This window comes from Trichosurus vulpecula, chromosome 9 (assembly GCF_011100635.1).
Source record: "Trichosurus vulpecula isolate mTriVul1 chromosome 9, mTriVul1.pri, whole genome shotgun sequence".
Taxonomy (NCBI): Eukaryota; Metazoa; Chordata; class Mammalia; order Diprotodontia; family Phalangeridae; genus Trichosurus; species Trichosurus vulpecula.
The window spans coordinates 143,950,972-143,970,319 of NC_050581.1; the positions used below are offsets into that span (position 1 = coordinate 143,950,972).

Genomic DNA, 19,348 nt, shown 5'->3' on the forward strand with positions numbered 1-19,348 from the left:
CATGGATCAGAAAAAAAAAATTCCATTTTGAAACATGTTCGTGGGATACAGTGTTCATGTGAAACTTAACTGCCTTCTATCAGCTCTGGTTTATTTATAAGGGCAATTCAGAATATTCCTAATACACACAGGATATTCTGAATGTTAAGAAAAATTTTCAATGCTAAGTTTAAATTTTTTTTCCTATCCATCAAGTCTTAGTCCTTAGCACAGGAACATTTTATAATCAGAAAGCGAACATTTGCCTTAGATTTACCATCCCACGCTTATAACATTAATCATGTCTTTGGATAACTTAGTTTTCTCAAAACAAAGTGTACCAGTTTCTTTGTTTCACCTTGGAATGATAATGTTCAGGGTAGCCACATTCTGAAAGTGATGTGAAAAATTGCTTAGGGTGAGTTAAGCAATATGCAAAGTATTCAGCTAAGAGGAGAACTCTCCCAGACAGAACCAGGCTAGCAAACAGCAAGAGTAGCTGGCTTAAGGGATAGTTACAAAGCAGCTGGGAAGCCAAAAGGAGAAGGCAGCCACAGGATATATTCTATATCTTCCCCCCAAACAGGGAGAAGAGGGAGATAAAAATACGAAGTAGCATTCTTTTGGCATCCCATTTTCAAAACAAAATGCTTTTCATGACATATTTGTGGTATTTTAAGATTCCTAGCATACCTGTAATCATAAATTTCCCCCCAAGCCAAGTTATCATTTTCAAAATATTATCTGATCCAAACTCCTATATTTTTAAACTGTAAGTGGATATGCTTTGAAAGTTGCCAAATTGAAGTACTCTGTTGATCCAGAGAACAGGTCATTTTCTAATGCTGAGTTGGATTCCTGAAAGCACAAACCTATCATGAGTCCTTGGTGCATTATTTGTCTTAGATGTAACCAATGCGTCAGTCAGTAAGTTAATTCCATCACCGAAGCCTTTCGTTGCTGAAGGTCACATTAATTCTTTGGGGCAGGAGTGAAGTTCTTGACCTACCACCTAATACAGAGGAAGAGAAAGGGGGAACCTTTTCAATTAAAAAAAAAACTCAAAACAAGAATACACAGACTGATTAAATTAACAGGTTATTTTATTATTAAAATTTATTTTAAGAAAAAAAATGCTGGCATCATGGTAGATGAATGGCACTTGATAGCAAAATGTTAACACAAGGTAGCTTCCTTGCTGGGCATACCTGGGTTGAAAGTAATACTCAATTGGTAAAGAGCATGGTTTAAGAGGCTGACCTTTCCAGAACCCCTTAACTTCGAAGAGCAACTGTTTGAGAATCAGTAAGACCCCCAGGCACCTCTCCCATACGTATGCCTCCATTTCTAAAAGAACAGGTGGCCCAACACAAACCAACTCACTACTACTAGGAAAACAATTCTGAAGTGCCAGAAAACACAGAACTGCATCATGATGTCAGCTAATTACCCTAACCCTAACAGACACTAATAACTACTTCCTTCTTCCTTTCACCTCTTTGATGGTACTGGGCACAACTAGACTGGCTTTCCCCCGAGAACTGGCATATAAATGAGAAAAATGACTTACCACATTGAATGTTTCTATTAAACTCTTTTCCCCTCAAATTCTTCAGTAATGTTCAATAACATTTTTATTCAATAGTACTATAGACACACTTAAAGTTGAATCTTTCCTCAAAACAGAATATAAACTTGCTAAGTTAGTGGAAGAACTCTGCTCCACACTTCTAGCAAGCCCATGCAAAGTGACATCCAGGAACTCACAGGCCACTTGCATTAAGGCATTGATGTGACAAGATTACACTTCAATGAAATTTGACTTAGCTATGAATATCTGTCATCCCAAGAATTTCTCTTCAGGCACTACACTACTTCTCTCCAATTAAATAAGCAAATAAATGTTACCAACATGTCAGGGCAGTGTTATGAGTAAGAATGATCAAAATCATTAATATGAAGAGAAACACTGAATCAAAAAGGCCAAGGAAGAAAATGGTGTAATAGAAAACACTGGGTTTTATACTCCTGGCTCTGGTTCCCGAAACCACCTGTGATTCAGGTCTGATTTTATTTTTAATAATCTACAAAGAGGAAAAATAAAGGGGCTGAAGAGAGGAGGAAGCAGAAAATAACATTTAATATTTTCCCCAACAAGTATATTAAAGTTCAGGAAGGACAAAAAAAGGTACACTAAAGTGCTTCTGAAAACTCCTTAGAACATGTCTCAAAGGTTAACTGTAAGGTACTGTATTTCTTGTGTTTATGTCTCTCCTCTGGTGGGAGGAATCAATTTCCAGTTAGATAACCCTGCTGATTCAAGGGGAAAAGTCACCTCTCCCCAAAACAGACCACACATTTATAAAACACCATTCATACATACATCAACAAAAATTTTAGATCCAACAGTATTTCCTACACAGGCTGGACAGTGCCTTCATACATTCCATGGCATCATTCCACACTGCTCTTCACACACCCAATTACTCAGGCATAGTATACCAATACTGTTTCACCGGAAAGTGTTTATACACACAGCAATCCATACACAAACGTGCATCAACACCCTCATTTAGATTCTGTCCAAAAGGAACATTTCCATGTTTAATGTGTTCAGGCTACATGAAAGCAAGGTAAACTTAAAGCAAAAATGGATATGTATAATAGAAGGAAAACACTTTGTGCTCTGGTAAGAACAGGTTCTTGTTCCATGCCAGCTTCAAAAAGTTCTCCATATACAAACTTCCTAGGTACCACCAATGTAAAGATGGATGGGAGAATGCAACAGCTTGAAGCCCAAATGAAATTCCCTTTTGCCTTCCCAACATCCAGTTCACAAAGCCTGCTCCCAGTCTTGGCATATGCCTTTCTATCTGGGAGGAAAGCACTGTAGCCTTCAAGACCCTTCACCTGCCAAAGCGGGGCTTAAGTTGATGCATAAAGCTGTTTTACAGTGATAAACAACTAAGGCTTATACCAAAACAGGCTTAGACTAATATATTTCTACAGAAAAAATTAACATTTGCCCCGCATGGGCCACAATTTTGTCACCTTGCATTTCACTTAGTGTTTACGTTTTGTTGGCAAGCAGTACCCAATGATTCTACAAGACTGGAAAAATAATCTTCAACTTCCTAAATAGCAGAACTGTCTTGAGGTGTCCACTAAAGTTTTGCATTGCTTCATAGAAGTGTAGAAGATTTAAGTCATTATTGTTTTTATTGGTGTTAATACCCCTAAGCTAACTTGCGGGAGTTTTTCTAAAATAATTTCTGCTTTTCATTTAAATGTTACTTCAGCATCCATTCAACACACTGGGAAATATAATAAATGTATTTATAATCATGTTTTCCTTTCATTTTGGCCAAATCATGGTGGCCTTAATATAGTCTTCTGAAACCCTCAACTCAATACAAAGTTGGAATGCCTATACCACCATGGACCCTTAAGCTGAAGGAAGCACCAAGATCTCAACTCAAAATTCGCATGAAGTAAATAATTGATAGAAAGTGTTTTAAACACCCAAATCAGAAGAAGAAAAAAGCAAATTTACTTTCTTGGGGGTAGGGAATGTTTTTCCTTTTATCTTTCTATCCAAATGGCTAACCAGTGCCTTATTTACAGTAGGCACTTAATAAACGTTTGTATTGGACCTATCAAAAAAGCTCCCCAAATGAACCCCTAACTATATCCACAGTGGAGCTGCAGTGTGGTACTTGAGTTCATAGGAGACTCGAACTTGATTGCAGCTCTGCCCCTACCTTCACTGGGAAAAATCACCAAGGGAGAGGTTCTAAAGGTTCTTTCCAGCTCTAATATTGTGGAGGTACTGTTATTTCAGATCTACATAAAGGCCAAAGAATATGAATATATATATATATATATATATGGCTAAGCTGAGGCAACTGCGTACAGATCACTTAAAAATACGTAAAACCTAAAAAAATGCATATTATGAATATGTAAATGGATGATAAAAACCAAAGCTTTAAACATTCTCTATTCTTTTGCAAAATAATCTGACACAATTTTTAACCCCAAGCCTTTCCATGTTTTAATTGCTGCTAACTTTAGCCATTGAAGTCATGATTGAGTTAGTACAAAAAAAAAGTCCAAACTGTCAGCTTTTCAGTCCTCCACAGTCCCCTCTTTAATATGGCATTTTGCACTATGTACATTAATGAAAATTTGAAATAAACAAAAGGAACTTTAGTCAAACTCCCCTTCCTCCTCCAGCTTTATTGATAGTTTAAAATTACATTTCTATGTTCTAGGACTTCAGTTGCTTTTACCATCTGACTTTTAAAAACTGATTACAGCAAATGAAACTCAACAGTTGTCTAAGTGATATAGTATACAAAAATAACATCTTGATTTCTGTGAAAATGCATTTCTCTGCAACTCCTGAATAGCTCCAAATTATGCTTGCTCTGAGCATTGATGTTTACTCTGGGTTTTAGTTTTAGTTTTTGAAAAATTTATTTCAAACCTTGCCTTCACCATCTGTATCTCCAGCATTCACATTGCGACGGAGTTGTTACTGTTTAGGTTTTTATCCTGATTTCTCTCTCTCTCATGGCCATTAACAGGCATATACATCTTTTTACTCCCACTCGACTAGATGCTCTATGTAGGGCCTGATACAGATGTTACTCGATGTTATTTAACAGCTACTGAGGTCAGACAATCCAAGGCCATCATTATACTACAATTAAAGTTACTTATGGAAGTTCAAAGACACTTCCAGAATCTGTTTTACCTCCTGCATGGGATCACATCCAAGAAACCCAGAGAGGGTTTCCTAGTCTGACTCAACTCTTCCATTCGTTAATCCCTATTCACCAGTGGCGCGGAAAGGGGGTTCTTTAACAAAGCATTATACATAACACCTCTACCAAACTAAACATAAACATTTTTTTGTAGTTAAATGCAGAAAGTCGATTTTTCCACCCCTTTCCTCCTTTTACACGGCAAGTAAAGCTCACTGGCCTGGGAGTAGCCTCTATCTGCCAACCTTTGGCCAGTGAAGAGGATTCAGAGAAAATAATACAACCATCAATCAGAAAAAGGAGGGGCGACAAAGGAAAATAATTAAGCTGTAGCCTCAATTGTGCATTCCCGTGCAAGATGCCCTGACTCGCCACAGCGATAACAGTTGACTTCACTTGTCTTGCTGCAGTTGATGGCTACATGACCAGTTTCACCACACCTAAAAAAAGAAATTAAAGAGTTTTCACATTGGTGCTCAGAAAATGTGAAATTGTCTACCTAATCATTAGCCGTTGCACAAAATTAAAGCTATGATGTTTAATGCCCCAGACAACTCTACTGGGTCTTTGAAACAAGACAATATCACACTAATCAAGCAACTAAGGGGAGGAAACTTAACACTAAGGATGAGAATGCTTTGTGCTATTATTCTATTCAAGCTTTGTTACCTAGTTCATTCAAAGTTCACTCTAAAACAACCAAAATCAAATCCACACGACTGGCCCAAATTTTGTCATTTTTGTGCACATTTAGTTCTAACCATACATTGTGACAAAGTAGAGCAAGGAGTTTATCTTTTGATACAGCCTCACAAAATGACACACACGGGAACATTTGTAAAGATATTTTTTAAGTTAGCAAAACTTACACATGTAATAGATTCACATTTAAGAATCAAGTCAGAACTGGGAAAAACCATAAGTTTAAGAACATAGAGCCAACAGTATAGCAGCAAAATCCATTTGTCAAACAAGTACTAACAACTCTGCTACCATCCGAAATTTTATTAGTTTTCATCTAGACTAAATAGGCTTTTTGTTGACTTGATGCCTAAGTAAGAGTTGGAGAGGAAGAGAAGCAGCTCACTACTTCCTCCAAGAAACAAGCTTCAATAAAAAAACCCAGAACTGACTGCAAACATAACTAAAACACACCCAACACCTCAATATGGGCCTCACTTTTACTACTGATCTAGCAAATCTAAGTTCTTGTTATCTGGATAATTTCTCATTCTTGTGTAATCTGTTAGTATCTAATCACCATCACCAGGTTTCATTCTCTACTAGAGTTGTTAAACCAGACCTGAACTCTATAAAAGTCATTCTTGAAGAAAACACCTGGACATCAATCCTCTGGGAGTTTTTACAAAATGCTTCAGTATAAAGCCCTGTGATCCTGACCTAATTCAACCACGTTAATATTCCAGCCAATCTAAACCACAAGATTTGTCTTAGATTGAAGTCAAAGTACCACACCACATGATTTAGGAACATACTACTCAATGTCTCTCCTAAATATTCAAAACCAGGAATTTCCTATTACTTTATCAATCTATAAAAACATGAAACTTTCAATTAAATGAAACCAATTTCCACCTATTGACCCAACTTTACAAGACAAAGCTTATAGTCAGCAAATGAGTTTTTTTTAAAGTATCCATAACACTTATTTAACAATGATCAGGAAAAGAATTAACTTTATCAAAGAACTTAAGACATCCCAGCACTACATGGCTTAAACGGCCACATAATTGTAAGACACTAACTGGCTAAACAGGCAAAATTTCCCCTTTGATTTAAGATAGGTTTTAAAACTGTTGACCTCAAACTTCTAGTGTTGGATACAAGAGGAACTGAAGGTGTTAATTCTACAATAATTTCAATTAAGATTAAGATTACCCACATGCACAATTGAATAAAAATCCCTAAAATTCAACCAATAAAAAAGCCTTCCTCACATCCACTTCATACCAAAAGTAACACTGGAATTAGAAGTCCAAAGGCAAGGGTTTTAACGAGGGCTCCACTGTTTCCTGGTTGTGTAACCTGACAAATACCAATCTCTGATTCTTCATGGAAAAATGGGAACTAGTATCACCTAAGGGCAGCATATTGCAGCAGACAAGGCACTGCTAGATTTAAAGTCAAGAAGATTAAAGATGTTCAAATCCTACCTCAGACATTACTTTATTTGACCCTAGATAAGTCACATTTCTCTGGTGGTGCTGCGATAGGTCTGGGAACAGTGAGACCTGAGTTCAAATTTCATCTCAGGTACTTACTATGTGACCTAGGGGAAGTCACTTCACTTCTGCCTCAGTTTCCTCATCTGTAAAATGGGGATAACACCACCACCTACTGCCCAAGGATGTAAAGATGACACATATATTTATAAATTGCCTTAGATAATAAAGCACTACATAAAAACTATCAGCTCAAATGTTTCATCTGCAAAAAAGTTGAACTTGATGGGCTTTCAAGCCCCTTCCAGATTGAAAATCAAGCATTCTATGCCACCCCCCCATACTTAGGTTACCCCAAAAGTCTTACTGCAGTTTAAGCACCAAGTAGTGGCACATCTATTTGGGGGGAGTGGGGATGGAGGAAGAACGAGACAGATTTTATGAACTATTAGGTTGAGAAATGCTATGTAGAAATTCCTAAAGAGGGATGAGAACGACTCTTAGAGTAAGCTTTCTAGGTGAAGAAAAGGAAGAGGCTAAAGAACAGGAGTTTGCAAGTAGCTACACTGTGCCTCACTGACCCACCTATTCCATTTCACTTTTTCCTCATTGTCAAAACCAGAAAAGGTGCCGATGATCTTAAACAAGCAAATCTTTTGCCCCATATTTTAAGGAACATAGCTGTAGGATCTATCAAGTCCAGTTACAGATATTTTTGTATTTATCATCTTAGAGACCTTTCTACTTATAAAATGAACAAATATTAAGTTGCATGTAGCTGTAGAATATTTTGTTTTGCCCCAAAGTCCAGCTCACATGGCACCAGAGGACTCTTAGGACTATGTCAGCATCTCACCTGGCCACTAACAAAACCACAGCGCATGAAGTTCTTCAAGGTGCAGGAATTTAACTCCTAATTTCAGGACACTGCTGCTGTCCTTGATATTTCTAATTGAAGATTACACAGCCACTCTTACCTATAGCATTTCACTTTGGTGCAATCTTTCTGAATGTGCCCAAACTCTCCACACGAGTAGCACTTCTGCTCATCTGCATGGTCGCAGTCTCGAGCCAGGTGGCCGGGTTTGCCACAGTTGTAGCAGCACTGCTCTCTCTCCCGCTTCGGTTCCTTGCAGTCCTTGGCAATGTGGCCACCTCTACCGCAGTTATAGCAGGCTTCAACAATAAGGAAAAGAAGCAGACCAAGACTATAAAACCTTGATAAACTGAAGGTAAATTTTATACAATGTGCTACACCAAAGTTTTAAGTCGGGCTTCTTTTTATGCTTACCGTTCTCCAGAGAAGTAGGGAAAAGGAAGTGTTAAATACTTACCATCCTCCTGAAGATCACAATCCTTGGCAAGATGACCAGACTCACCACAACGGTAACAGATGTCTGGAAGAGATGAAGAAACAAACTGGAAACCTATTACAGACGGGAAATAAAGAGTTGGGAGATTAGACCAACCTTGGTAATTGTAGATTTTGAAATTTCAAAATTTTTTCCAACAAAAATACCTCTCGCTGAGGTAAAACCACCTCTTCCACGGCTGCGCATTCCTCGACCACGGCCTCCTCCAGTAGGGCATTCTCGGGCCCAATGGCCAGAGCGTCCACACTTGAAACACTCGTTGCTGCTCATTGCTGCACTTAGACCTTCTAAACATTAAAGAATAAAACCATTAGAACAGCAGCAGTAACTTTCAGTGACTTTCCCATACTCAAACATGCCATTGGAAACTGATAATGGCCAGGAAAGGCGAAGGGACAGGACGACAACAGCCCCTCACATTAGTAATTTCTTACAAAATATTGAGTATGTGGAACCACGGGATTTAGGAATCTACACAGAAAGTTAAACACTCTCAGCTTATAAATTATTAGTAAAAGAGTCGTTACAGTAATTCTTGCATGGCTTCATGTTTTTCCTAATTTTATAGTTTTTATTTTTTCTTATTTAATCAAATTACTTTCTGTGTTTTACTGATGATCCAAGCTGCTTCAGGGGTTAAGTGACTTACCAAGACTCATAGATGACAAGTAGCTGGTAGCAGACAATAACCCTAGTGACTAGAATTCTGGTCTGCTGGTTTTTAAATTCAATCCTTTTTCTACTAAGAGAGATTATTTTAAAGTCAAAACAATGTAGCTCTAATTAGGAAATTTTGAAAGACCACCAGTCTTCATTTGTACTGAGCACAGAAGCATTTTTAATGTAAAGAATTCAAAGCATGAGGCCTTATGTGTCATTGCATTCAGTAAAGCACTTACAGCTAATTTAAGATTTAAAAAAAAAACCATCTTTCTTGAAATCATTGTTATAAAATATTTACATGTCAGAAACTTTAGAAAAACAAACAAATCCACTCCAATCAATAACTGAAAAAGAACTTAAAATACATAAAGGAAAATACTTTTCTAAATTATAAGAGATGGTTTTTCCAGTACTGACTAAATTCAGCTTACATGGTGTTGACATCACAAATGCCAAATATTTTTATGCTTACAATTAGACTAAGAAACTATCCCTTAGCAAAGAAGGGTCTTAACTCCCAGCAATAACTGTTTCATAATAATTTGAGCAAGTACTTAACTATCTGCTATGACTGTTCTATCATAGAAATACCTTTGCACTACCCACACAAGGCCAAGAGTTTACCAAGATATTTAAATCAGGCAAGGTTCAGTTTCCAACTGGCCTAACACCATAGTGGGTTGTGGAAGGGGCCTGAACAAGTTTACTCCCAGTAAGTTTTGGGTTGGTTTTTTTGAGGACCTTAAGATCTCCTTAGCCCTATGTCATTAAAGGATAAGTTCAGGATAATACAGCAAGTCATATCAGAAAGGGGCAAGCCCGGGGGCTTTTAGGTTGTAGGTCTTTAGTTATTATTCCCTCAATACTAGAGATCATAAGCTACTTAAAAATCAGATTGTCTTATTTGACCCTCCCAAATTTATAAAACCGTTGTAACTGTATTCCAAATCAACACGTTTTTCTTAGGTTAACATGGTAACCTCATGTTGGACAACTTGCTATTAATTAGCAGTATGATAATTAAACCACCGGTGCAAGGTACTAATATTCATATTTAATTGGGAATTGATACCATTGAAAGAATTTTGAAAGGTCAAGTTATTTTAAGTCACTGTAATATAAGAATTAGCTATTGATTATTTACACCTCCTGGTTTCCTAATTTCTGCCAAGTAATACTCAGGAAAAAAATTTTTAAAAGGTTTTTTTTACCCAACACTGCTAATATACAGCATGCTAATATTGTCTAGGTTTTTCAAAAATAAGCTTACCAATTGATAACTTACAATATGACAGTATTTTTTGTATCTCATAATAAGCATTAAGAATGTTTCAGGGGCAGCTAGGTGGTGCAGTGAGTAGGACAGGCCCTGGAGTCAGGAGGACCTGAGTTCAAATGCAGCCTCAGATTTGACACACTAGCAGTGAGCAAGTCACTCAACCCCAATTGCCCTGGCTTCCCCCCTCCAAAACAAAACAAAACAAAAAAAAAAAACCACGAAGAATGTTTTCATGAAATGAAATACAATTCATTCAAGATTCCTCTTAGTATGAAATCTGAGAGGACATGTCAGATTTAACATAATGGGAGGATGAGGGTGCCTCCCCCAACCCCAAGCAGAAATGCTAAAACAAAAACAAAGTAACCTCTGTACCTGCCAGTTTCTGCAAGTACATGTTTACGTAGTTCAACAGTTTTAACTTTGGTGCCCAAGCCACAATGCAAAACCTTTGAAAAGAAGCAATTATAGAATGTATTGAATAAAAACACCAAGCCCAAAGCCAAGAAGCTTAACATAAGGAAGCCTCAAGCATACTACTACTGTGCCAGTATATCACAATCAGCCAAACTAATTCATTTCTTCATCAACAACCAGTAGTTCAAAAGTCCATTCTACTTCACGGAATAAGAAGAGCTGTTATGTCTGCCTGTTTTAGCTTTAAAATTTCTTTGAAGCCCTACTAAATCCAGTTATAGACAAGATAAAAATAGATTGGGATATCTACAGTGCTACAGAAAACACACTTGTACTAATGACCATCCTAAAAAGAGTAGCTACTTAGTGGCTATTTTTCAGATTCTGTATGCTGAGTGGAATTCCTCCTGTACAACAATATATGATTAGAATTTAATTTTTAAGTTGATCATTGATTTGTATGGTTTTATATTTAGATATATACTTCTGCTGGAAATAATACATTATAAGCTTTCCATTGGGGGGGGGGGTGTAAGAGGCAACACAAAGCTCAAAGTACAAAGGTGGGCAAGGGGACTCCTGTCTGTGGCTCCAGTACTTGGTTTACAAGATCCAAAACTTGCACACATAGGCCAAAACTTAATTTGAGTTCTCTGTGTTGGATGCTGTACCAGCTTTTAAGAGGGCTAATTCAAGAAGAGTTCCTAGTAACACTATTAAACTTGGTAGGTAGCTGGTTTTGTTGAACTGCTATTTTTAATTTCTCTCTTTTTAAAAATTATTAATTATTATAAGGGATAATTTTCCATGTAGGGGGGCATATGCAAAAATGAGTAAAACAAGAGATATCAATAATTCTTTAAAAGAATTTCCAGTATCATCTGGTCAAACTTCTTGATCTGTGATTTCAGGGTAGGAAACCCCTCCCTAGCTGCCACACTGAAAGGTTTTTCAAAGCTGGCTAGGCAGAACTCAAAACTTAACTGTTAGAGACACCCTCCCCACCCCCTACTCTGTAACTGGCTATCTACTGCTGAAGCCTCATTGAGTCTTTCAAATTAATTGTGGAAATTGTGAATTTTGCACATATTTCAGTAAGGAAAACAAAGTCCCTGACATAGATTAGCATTAGCCCCTGTTCAACTCAGGACTCTAGATTTAAAAACCAAAAGTTCCTATTCAAGTGTTCTATTCACAATGTATCATTATAGATGAAAAATTTGTATTTAAAATTACAGTATTACCTTTTTCAACCGTCAATTTAGAAAATAAGTTTCCAATAAAAGGAGATTCTCAATTCCGTTTCCCTTCTTAATTTAATTCTTTTGATATATTACTTTTTTAAAAACATGATATATCCTGTGTGATCTTAGGAAGAAAATACTTAAGACCCACAACATTTATCTGGGATGCATACAGATCTACAGTTTCTATTTATAAAGGTAAACCTTTAAATAACAAGTTTTAGAAAGGTAATGAAATGTTATTTATTGATTACTGTCAAATTAGTAATTATTTTTTAAAAATACTATGTTCTAACCACCCACTGATTCCTGACCTATAAGAGGCAATATCTTATCCTATTTGCATTTCAAGTCACACCTAGTATAATATACTATTCTTTTCATATACGTAAATGTGCTTGAAATTAAATTGTTTTGATTGAATAATCAAGTTCTAAACAAGCATATTAAGTGGCCCAGATCCAACCTAAATCTAACTATGAATGTCAAATCCTAAGAGTTTGAGAGAAAATCAGAAATTCAGAAAAGCTCCTTTCATGACAGGCATACATGCAATTATATATTTGCTAAGTACCAAATAAAATCGCTGTGGCAAAACTCCCTCAAATACTGGCAAGTTAGGCTTACCCCAAAATTTTTCAACACCTACAGAATCCTTTACCTACCATCAAAGACTCCATGTTTGTTACTCTCCAAATAGGTCAACATACATATAATTTCCAGTGGCATCCAGCCAATGAACAAACTTAGAAAAAGGAACAAGCAGTTCTGCTTAGGCTCTACTACTTTCCTATATTACTAAGCTAGGCTGTCCAATGCTATTATGGGCCAGCAACGAAAAGGCTGGTCTACAGAAGCTCTCTGAAGAGCTGCACATTTTTTGCTCTAAGTTTAAGGTTATGCCACATTTTCTTAGAAGTGAAGCATTTTTGTATTGTTGGGACAATCACTACAGAATAAGAGTTTATATGGAATTTTTAAAAAATCTTAGTTTCCCCAAGATTCTTGAAATTGTTCAACAGGCAAAGACAGACAAACAAGTAAAAAAATAAGCTATTTGGGTCTACTTTGCCAGCACATTATCCTTGGGGTTGGACATGAAGACTGTGTATCCTCCTGGTGTCATCTCTACTCCATAAGGCACACAATTATAAAGAAATTATAACATTTTGTCTTTCACATGTCACTATAAAACACTTCTGATATATTCTAAGTATCATAGCAATTCAAATGAATCAGTTTTGTTTAATATGGAGTATGTACTGGGCATTAAGTGCTTAACTTATGAATAAAAAACCCAAATAATTTGACTTCCTTCTTTTTACCAGATTTTTCACATGAATAATGGCAGTAGGAAAACTATTTGAATCTTTTTCATCTAGGTAGGAGTCAGCTGTCTCACTATAATTTTAAATCTTGCTTCATTCAATGTCAACTTATTCATGGCTATTCCAATTTTTACAAGTTACAGTACAGACCATTTTCCTTGAATAGTATAAAACAGATTAGTTTATCTTAACCTTCAATTTATTAGTTCTTTTGCCAGCTGAAAAACTTTTTTATTTTAAGAGGAAAAATTAGCAAGTTTATTACATACTCTACCTTTATTTTAAAGATCCTTAAGAACATACTCCTTTTATGGCCAACTCTGAATTACCAAAAATACCTATGAGTTCCATTATCACAGAGAAAAATATAAGCCAAATATTATAAAATTTCATTTTACCCAATAGTTTCAATCTTCTCCCCTTCAAATCTTACCAAACTTGCTGAAAATTTTCAAAATTGTCTTTTAAGTTTCTTTTCATTGGTCCATCCTCTGATGTAGGAGCCTAAGCAAAAGGCAACTGATAAGAAGCCAATGACAAGGTAATCAGTCATTGAATTATCAAGTAAAGATACTATCTACAGAGCAAGACTTAGGAGTTTGTTCATACCCGAAGACTGGCACCCCCTCTTATCTTATGTAAATAGTTACAAACTAATTAGGTAAGCAGCTTTTATAATATGAAAATTCTCTATATATAGGATAGGTGATCAAATGAAGTAGTTTAACTGAAAAGAACTGACTATATCACCTTCCCCAAAGAACTATGTACTGAATGGCCTCTGGTGCTGCAGAGGTGCCCCTCCTTATCTGCAGAATGAGTGTTGGCCCAGAACTGAGATGAACAATTAAAAAAAAAAAAGAATGAGTCACAGTGAGGCCCAATTTAAAAGAAAATCTTCTAGATAATCTATATGGTGTCGTAGAACCTTTGATTCTAGTCACACCACATGAAATAAAGAAAAACTGGCAACAACCCAAATGTCCAACAGAATGGCCACAAAAATAAATCAGCTGCACATTAACATGACAATAGAGATCATGGGGGGGGGGGAGGAGAGAAGGAATATGGACTCAGATTAAGGTACCACCCCCATTTTTAAAGATTAAGAAATCAAGCTCCAAAGTTTAAATGTCTTACCCAATGTTCCATAGCTTTGAGGGGTGTGGGTAACAAGAGGTGCCAGTATACTAAAGCCCTAGCTATATCAATTGTCAAAAGGTAGAAATGAAAATATGAAATAAAGTTATGAAATAACATTAAGTGGGGGGGGGGAAGGGCAGGACAAGTTATATTCAGATTATAAAAAGTATACACTAATCAGAGTTTTCTATGATGGCATCCCATAATTAGAGTTAGACATAACTTTGGCAATAACCTAGTCCAACCCTCTAATTTTATAAATTAAGAAAACGGAATTAGATTATTTAACAAAGATTTAAAAAAAGATCTGGAGTGGTACCTAGTTTTAAAAGAAAATCTAATGTTAAAATTTTTTTCAAGGTCCAATTTTTAAAAAAATGACTATCCATAATATAGGGCTCTCATTGCTTTAACAGCTACTTACATCAAAATACAGTGCATAGTCATTCTTTGTTTCCCCATCTATAAAATGTTTCCCCATCTATAAAATGAGTAGTCCATTCCACAACAAAGATGTTTCAAAAACTTAAGCAGGCTAAATTAGAATGTTTAGTTTGACCTCTCTGCATTATCCTGACATCCAGCTTAATAGCTTTAAAGTTATTAGGCTACAGGAGAAAACATTGTAATAAAATGCACATACTTTGTTGAAAGGAATTTGATTGCATCCCATACTGGTTACATTAAACAAGTGGTCAAGTACACTGAGTTTTGAAAATTGTTCCAATACTGTATGTAACTAAGACTCTGGATGAAATGAAATTTGGCTTTACACTTTTTTCCCCCAGTGTTCAAGTATTATACTTCTTGATTAAAAAAAGCAAGCTGCTTTTTGAATTGGGGGGGAAAACCCAATGAATTTCTCCTCTTACCAAATACCTGCAGGAATCTCGTTAAAATGTGAATCTATAGTTAGGCATGGTGAGTTGGATGAAATGTCACTCCTTAGAATAGATCAGCAACAGTGATTCCACTACGAGTGGTAAGAAATGTGACAATGGTGCTTTGCAGAACACTAAATATCATTTAGAGGACACTCAATTTTTAAATAGAAACGTAAAGTCATACACACTTCATACCTGAAATAAAAATCATTCTCTCTCTTAACAATAATCTTATATGATAGTACATTTTTACAGATTTGACTAAATTCTTTTACAGGCACAGTCTACATACCTTGCTGAAAATTTCATTACCGCGAATTGTCAAAATTCAAAAGAATATTATGAATTAAAATACTGCAAAATAGTAACTTCAACATGGAAGAATATATATTCAGCATTTTCATGGAATATATTCTAAACAGAACAGCTTTAAATCTGCTTTTAAAAAAAAGGATGACCTCATAAGAGCATAAATTACTATTTGAAGTGATGCAGATCTCAGCCTCTTACCCCTCCCCCATTACATCACATAGGCCAAAGGCCAGCGAAGGGGGGGGGGGGGCCCTAAAAAAAGAAAGGCAGAGAATTTGGTTTTAGGGAACCAGGAGAGATAAGCACTAATATTATGACTTTTAATTTAAATTTAATTGAGCTAGTAAATTATACAGTCATACCCTAAAAAGCTCTACCAGCTTCCTCATTGGTCTATACTATATTGTTCTGATGTTCCTCTTTGTGGGAAAAAGCGAACATTACCTACCAACTGCCTCAGTCATAGCCAATTTAGGCTACAATTATTTCAATAGGTTTTTAAGACCCTCAGGACCAGATGTAGCTATTTTACTTTAAAAAGTGCCTTCCAGCTCAGGCCATGTGGATAGCATGTAGAAACAAGGCTATATTTTATACAAATTACAATCTCAAAACTTCAATTTGGATGATCATCTAGTTGCAAAATAATTTGTGACCGGATATGGAGTTGACTAAATCATTTTTAAATCCTTGCAAAACCCATACATTTAAAAACCACCTTATGTTAAAATTTCTGGAAATTTTTTTAGGAAGCTTAAACGCTTGGAATAGATTATGAAACGGGTGGGCTTTTGGGTTTTCTGGCTAACTTGTTTAAAGAATTTGGATTACGTTGCAAAGACCACAGCCATAAAATGCTCACCTTACGTCAATAAAAGCGCAAGTAAATCATTTGCCTTTGATAACCTTAGGCCCCGAACGAAGTTCCCAGAAAGACTCCCAGAAGCCAAACTTCCCAAAGCTCAGGCTTAGCCCGCGGGGCACCCCCTTCCGCCAGCCGCCCCGAGCCCATCGAGGCACGTGGCCCTCACCCGGGGCCCCTCCGCCCCGAGCACATGGTCGGCGCGTAGCCTCCACCCCTCCCCCCCGCACCCGGGCACCTTCCGCCGCCACATGGCCACCTTCCCGCAGGCTGCCCACCCACCCCCCGCCCTTCCTCCCCCAGGGACGTGGCCGCGGCCGCCCCGAGCGCCGCGGAGGCTTCGCCGGGCCTAGCCTCTTTTCGTCGTCCGCGACCCCGCGCTCTGGCGGCCTAGAGGCAAGGGCCTGTGCCCCGGCCCAACGGGCTGAAGGGCGAAGGGTCGCCCTTGCGCCGCCACCGCCGCGCGGCCGGGCCCGGGGCGGGCGCCAGTGGCGGCGGCTGCTGCAGCACTTCCCGCCTGACGCAGCGGCGGCGGCGGGCCAGAGCTTGGCCGCCATCGCTGCCGCCTCAGCGCACCACCCCCCCCACCCGCCGCAGCCGCTTCCCCCGCTGGCCTCCGGCAGCGCGCCCGCCCCGGCCCTACCCGACCTCCGCCCCACTCCCCGAAACCAGGCGGGCGGTTACCTAAGATGTCGAAGAGGGCCCGCGGCGGTAGCGGGGTCGGACGCTTCAGCTCCCGAGGAGGATAGAGGGACGACGGCGGCAGCAGCGGCTGTTTATTTTCGGGGTCCTAGCCTGCGCCACACGCGGGTCTGCACACGGCCCCACACACGCCGTTGCGCACGGCCCCTCCGCCTCGCCCACGCAGCCAATCAGCGCCCGGATTCCGGTGGCCCAATCAGCGCCGTCCGCAGGGAAAGGCGGACTTCCCCCTCCCCCCAACGCCTTCCTCCACCTCGACGCGGCCCCTCCCCTTTCCCTTTCCCGCCTTCCCCTCAGCCCCCTCCCCTCCGGCTCCAGCTTCCAGTCCCTCGCTCAATCAGTTCCCATTTCAGGAGCGGCTGTGGCGTGGCCGTGTGCGGAACCCCAGCCTCGCCCCGGGGGTCCGCTCTGCCCAGCGGCCCGCCCGCCCTTCCTGGCGGTCGGTCCTTTCTCGCCAGGGCCCGGGAGGGAGCCCAGGCCCCTCGCTCCCCAGCCGGGTTTGGCTGTCGCTGTGGGGCGGGTCTGCAGAGGCGATGCGCACATCACCGCCTCGGTCATAGACTGCGCCCCGGGCCTGCGCTCCCTGCGCGCCGCCGGCTGCGCGGGCACGGCCGCCGCGCGTCATAGTGCGCCTCTGTGAGCGCTCCCCCTCCTCCTGTAACGGCCCCTGGGGCCGGGGTCCCGCCCGCAGCCTCCCTGGAGGCCCGAGCGGGGCAGACCGCCGCCTCCCCGGAACCGTGCTCCAAACACTGGGGACAGATACACCGTCTACTTGGCCGTCCGGGGAGCGGGCCCGAACGAGGCCCTTCCTTGAGGGGGATAGGGAGCCCCGGGACAGAACGGCCCCAGCAATCGGTGCCCTTTCCGCGTATGCCCGGGCCCACCTGGCCCTGGCACGCGCTCCAGACTCCTGCCTGGTTACCCAGGAGCGAAAGGCTCTAATGTCCGAGGGACGGTCACTCATACCACATGGCCTCTGAACAAACTCTCAGTGTTTGAAATCATTTCTCGAAGTAGCAAGAGTGAATACGTTACTCTGAAAAGCCATTACTGGGGGAAAGACAATTAGCTGCTGTTAAATTCAGTGCTTTTGGTGGGGAGACCCTGGTCAGGACCTGTGGCTTCATTGGAGTATAAATGAGTGAAAGAAAAGGCGTCTCTTAGGTGCCAGATGTGCACTTGGCACTCTGCTAAAGCGTGGGGATTCAAATGCTAGCAAGGTGGCACCAGGGATACAAACCCTCATTTGTGGGGAAGTTCTTGCCCTCAAGGAGCTTACCAGGGGGAAAACAAAACTTGTAAGCGAGTGGGGATGGTCAACAAGCACCGTCCAAGTGCTAGGCCAAGTGGTCCTGTCTGTCCTTCGTTTCTGAGACCGACGTCACAGGTGATGTCTTGACTTTTGTGGGTGAACTGGATTTCAGTGAGGCAGAGGTCCAGAGTCATCGAAAGGCCAGTGGCAGGACAAAAGTCCAGAGCGCTGGCCATGGCCCGGGATGCAGGTGACCTGGGCTTCTGCAATTCCTGACCAAGCTCTAAGTGCTTCAGTTGCTTTCATGACCATCGGAACACATTGTTCTCATCTACCCATTCCAACCCAACTTGTGCTAGATGTCCCCTTAACTCACAGACAGCTTTGAGGCCGGTCCCTTACCCTCAACCTGGTTTAGCCTGTCTGCTGCCTGTGCTACAGTTTCTTGGAGACACAGGTGAGAGCTGGGTGACAGGTGGGCACCAAAGGTGGATGAGCAGCCTTCATACCGGATATGCTAGTCCTCCCCAAACATCACATACACCCTGAAAGAGGGAGTGTTTTGGAGGGGTCAAAGAGAAGGTTGATTAGAGGGCACATGATTGAGATATCCTTGCCCTGCCATATCTATATCACTTACCCATTACTGTTCTGGGAAGGGGGAAAGAGAAGGCTCATACCATGGCCATTACCTAGAAGTTTTGTGGTGCTGGGCCTGAGGCATTTAGATGACCTGGAACTCCAATTCAGAAACTTCTCCCAATGCAAACTGACAACCATTTTATACTCTTAGACCTAGAAAGGTGTCTGGGGCACTGAGGTTGTGACTTGCCCCAGGGTCACTGCTGTCAATATTTATTTAATAGGCAAGTCTTTAACATAGGTCCTCCTCACTACCAGGCTCAGCTTCTCCATTCACTAAGCCATGCTGCTGCTTCTCCATGAAAATACAACAAAG

The 19,348-nt window shown here is 40.1% G+C and overlaps 1 protein-coding gene across 4 annotated transcripts; it reads right to left on the reverse strand.

The window, feature by feature from the left end:
* Nucleotides 1-1,064: 1,064 nt before the first annotated feature.
* Nucleotides 1,065-17,756, reverse strand: LOC118830894 (CCHC-type zinc finger nucleic acid binding protein). Of its 4 annotated transcripts, none has more exons than XM_036737967.1 (5): nt 17,121-17,756; nt 8,472-8,591; nt 8,266-8,358; nt 7,909-8,107; nt 1,065-5,188 (listed from the first exon to the last, which is right to left on the reverse strand). In XM_036737967.1, exons 2-5 carry the CDS (start codon nt 8,572-8,574, stop codon nt 5,071-5,073), a joined length of 513 nt encoding a protein of 170 aa, XP_036593862.1. In that variant the 5' UTR covers nt 8,575-8,591; nt 17,121-17,756; the 3' UTR covers nt 1,065-5,070. The 4 variants fall into 4 exon arrangements, with proteins under 4 accessions (XP_036593862.1, XP_036593860.1, XP_036593859.1 ...); XM_036737965.1 differs by having other exon boundaries at nt 8,451-8,591; nt 17,121-17,700; XM_036737964.1 differs by having other exon boundaries at nt 7,909-8,110; nt 8,451-8,591; nt 17,121-17,281.
* Between the last annotated feature and the right edge of the window lie 1,592 nt (nt 17,757-19,348).